General features: G+C 39.8%; 1 protein-coding gene across 1 annotated transcript; it reads left to right on the top strand.

The window, feature by feature from the left end:
• Positions 1–2,292: 2,292 nt before the first annotated feature.
• Positions 2,293–3,284, top strand: LOC111031163 (the record flags this gene model as incomplete). Its single annotated transcript, XM_022310995.1, has 1 exon — positions 2,293–3,284. A coding segment is annotated over exon 1 (992 nt), but the record flags the coding sequence as incomplete, so codon positions are not given.
• Between the last annotated feature and the right edge of the window lie 279 nt (positions 3,285–3,563).

Here is a 3,563-nt window from a genome sequence, read left to right as displayed (position 1 = left end):
TGTTGGTTAGGGACAGTATCTGGTAAAATTAAAATTCATCCGCACACGACGAAACTATCCTCCGTGGTTGGTAACCCGGAATAGTACGTCAAACATTTGGTCCTTCGAACCGGATTTGTCCCTGTTTCCTTATTGCCATAGTTCTAATCGCTAACCCTTCCTTACAACGAAATTAAGGGTTGAAACGCGTTTCTGTTAGAAGTGATTTTCACAAGTTCATTTGCGCGCGGTGTATATACCGGTGTACAATTTTATTATCAGCGCGTAATAACTATTACGTAATTACGTCACCGAGTTTACCCATCCAAAGTTCACTAATATGCAAATTCCTGAACGTCCAGTATATATTATTACAATGAAACAAAAATATTGTTGAAGATTCGTTGACTGTTGCTTGTGAATTACGTAACTGCGATAACGTTTGTAGAGTGGTCGTCGTGATTCATTATCAGGTCATTATATAATATAAAGATATCCGCGTACCCGATGGTATAAGCAATTAAGATTATCGTTAACACGATAACTCATGTAATACAGTAATTGGTAAACCACTTGCTTAATTGGCTTCTAATTGACCAATTTGCACCCATAGATTAGTACTTTACCTGTTTATTAGTATACCTCATCGCTACCGTTCGCTACTGTCCGTGACAATTCTAACGTCCGTTAAGTATGCCGTTAACAGCAGGTGATAAAGAGCGGGCGGAGAGGTCGCTTAAACGCAGTATTATTAAGCGAGACGCCTGTGTTGAACAAATGTTAGTTTTGAAGAATTTGTTAGGCACGGCGACGACTGATAAGAATATATTACCGATAATAATCGCTCGGAAATCGGACCTTGAAATCTTTATGTCAGATTTTCGTATTGATCAAGACGACATACTGACGCAACTTGTTGACCTTGATAGGGAGGTAGAATTCGCAGATTCCCATGCGCCGGTAACAAGAACTGTTCATGAATATTATTATTCGATAAACGCATCATTTGAGACTTTAGGGTTGAATAAAAAGGAAATTCAGCATCCAGTTAGATCTACCAATAACTTACCCAAAATTCAGTTGCCGTCCTTTAATGGTGACATATTACAGTGGCGATCGTTTAGGGATACATTTATCTCGTTAGTTCATTCGGACACATTACTGCCTGCGATTACGAAATTTCATTATTTGTTAGCCGCGGTGTCAGGCTCTGCTGCGTCAGTCGTTCGATCTGTCCCTTTGACAGGAGCAAATTACGTCATCGTATGGGACGCGTTACTTGAACGTTATGATAACAAACGATTACTCCTAAACGCACATTTAGATAGTATGTTCCACTTAACTCTAATAAACACTGCGACGTTGTCCAATTTAAAACAATTTGTGACTACGTTCCAGGAGAATTTTGCTGCAATAAAGGCTCTAGAAGTGAACGATTTATCTGGTTTTGTATTATTCTACATCGCATCTCGTACATTAGACTCGAACACAAAGCGGTTATTTGAATCTGAATATCACGATGTTGCTGTACCGACGTTAGACATGTTATTAGATTTTGTAAAAATACGTTGTAATGTTTTACAAAATTCGTCTTCGTCATGTGTTTCTGCACCTAGATTCAATGAGAAACAATATAAAGCTAAATCTTCTTTTGTTACCGCATCGAGTTCTGACAACACCACTTGCATCGTTTGCAAATCGAACCATAATTTATATCAATGTCCTAAATTTACGCAGCGTCCGGTGAAACAAAGATTTAAGTTTGCAAGATCAAATAAATTATGTATGAACTGTTTAAGTTCGTTACATAAAACATCGGATTGTAAATCTACTCACACGTGTCGACATTGTTCGTTGAAACATAATTCGTTGCTACATCTCGAATTCAAAACGTCGGCACGTTCTTCCCGTAATCATAACGCCGAAGAATCGTCTTCCGAAAGTTCCACTCCATCTTCGTCGTCGGGTGTCGACAACTCTCAATTTGTTGGCACCTCACGCTGTGCGGCTAATGTGGTACTCGGTACCGCGATAGTCCGTATACGAAATAGTGCCGGAGAATGGACACCCATTCGAGTATTAGTGGATCCGGGTTCACAAGTTTCAATCATAACAAATTAGTGTGTGTCTCGACTGGGGCTCAAACGTCGCCATTGCACAACCTCTGTAACAGGATTATCACAAACTCGCGTAGCAACGACGAAGGGTGTGGTGGATTGTACCATAGCGTCCATAGTCCATTCCATTACTAACGAGTCAAAAATATTTTGTGAACCTATAATTTTATCAAAAATTATTGGCCTTATGCCGAACATGCCGCTACCCAACTCTATCCGTTCTTCATATAGTCACGTGTTATTGGCTGACCCGCAGTTTGACATTCCCGGACCGATTGATTTCCTATTGGGTGCCGACGTCTATCCACAGATATTAGGGCCGTCATCACGTGCACTACATATCCCTGGACTACCATCTGCGTTAGAAACCACGTTAGGTTGGATTATTTTAGGTTCATCAGTGGATAAAGATAAATCACCGAAGGTGACCCTAATGCTAACCTCAGAAGTGACGATTGATAATCTTTTACGTACATTTTGGGAAATCGAAGAACCAATACCCACGAATAAGTTTTTTACGGGTGACCAAAAATGCGAAGAATTTTTCTGTCGCACTACGACTCGAGATGCTACCGGTCGGTTTACGTTATCGCTGCCATTTAAACACAATTCTTCGTTACTTGGGGTGTCACGAGACATGGCCGTCGCACGTTTTTTAAACCTTGAGCGTAAATTTATCAAAGACCCGGAAGTGTATGAACAATACCGGGCCTTTATGCGGGAGTATGAAGATCTGGGACATATGCAACTCGCGTCGAGACCGGGCAAGTATCATATTCCACATCATGCAGTGATTAAACGAAGTGACAAGACTATTAAGTTAAGAGTAGTATTCGACGCGTCGGCGGTATCCTCCACTGGAAAATCGTTGAATGATATGCTACATGTGGGCCCAAAATTGCAGAACGATATTTCAGATTTATTACATCGATGTCGACTTCATAAGTATATGTTTACGGCCGATATCTGTAAGATGTATCGGCAAATCAAGATACATCCTGATGACTGCCAATACCAACATATCGTTTGGCGTAATGCTGTGTCCGATCCCCTGCAAGATTATGAATTAACTACAGTGACCTACGGTGTCACATCGTCACCTTACCAAGCCATTCGAGTGTTACATTCATTGGAAGAGACAGATGGTCACCGATATCCGTGTGCGTCAAACATCTTGTCTACACAAACGTATGTTGACGATATATTGACCGGTCATCCAGGAGCGGTTCTTGAGAAGCCACAAGGGGGGGGGCGGCGAAAATATTTTGCATATACCTACATTATACTTACAATTTGCATTCATCTCAAATTTTTTTTTCTATTGTTTGGTACATGAGATGTAATTGTAAATTATATAAATTATAAACTTTATACTACAACGGCATAACATAAAGATATTATAGGTATCAATAAAAAAATTAAAACAAAAATTATTTTTTATTCAAACTTAATTAACAGTCAAACTTC

Source organism: Myzus persicae, unplaced genomic scaffold (assembly GCF_001856785.1).
Source record: "Myzus persicae strain clone G006 unplaced genomic scaffold, MPER_G0061.0, whole genome shotgun sequence".
In the NCBI taxonomy this organism is placed as follows: domain Eukaryota; kingdom Metazoa; phylum Arthropoda; class Insecta; order Hemiptera; family Aphididae; genus Myzus; species Myzus persicae.
This window is presented reverse-complemented; position numbering and strand designations above follow the sequence as displayed.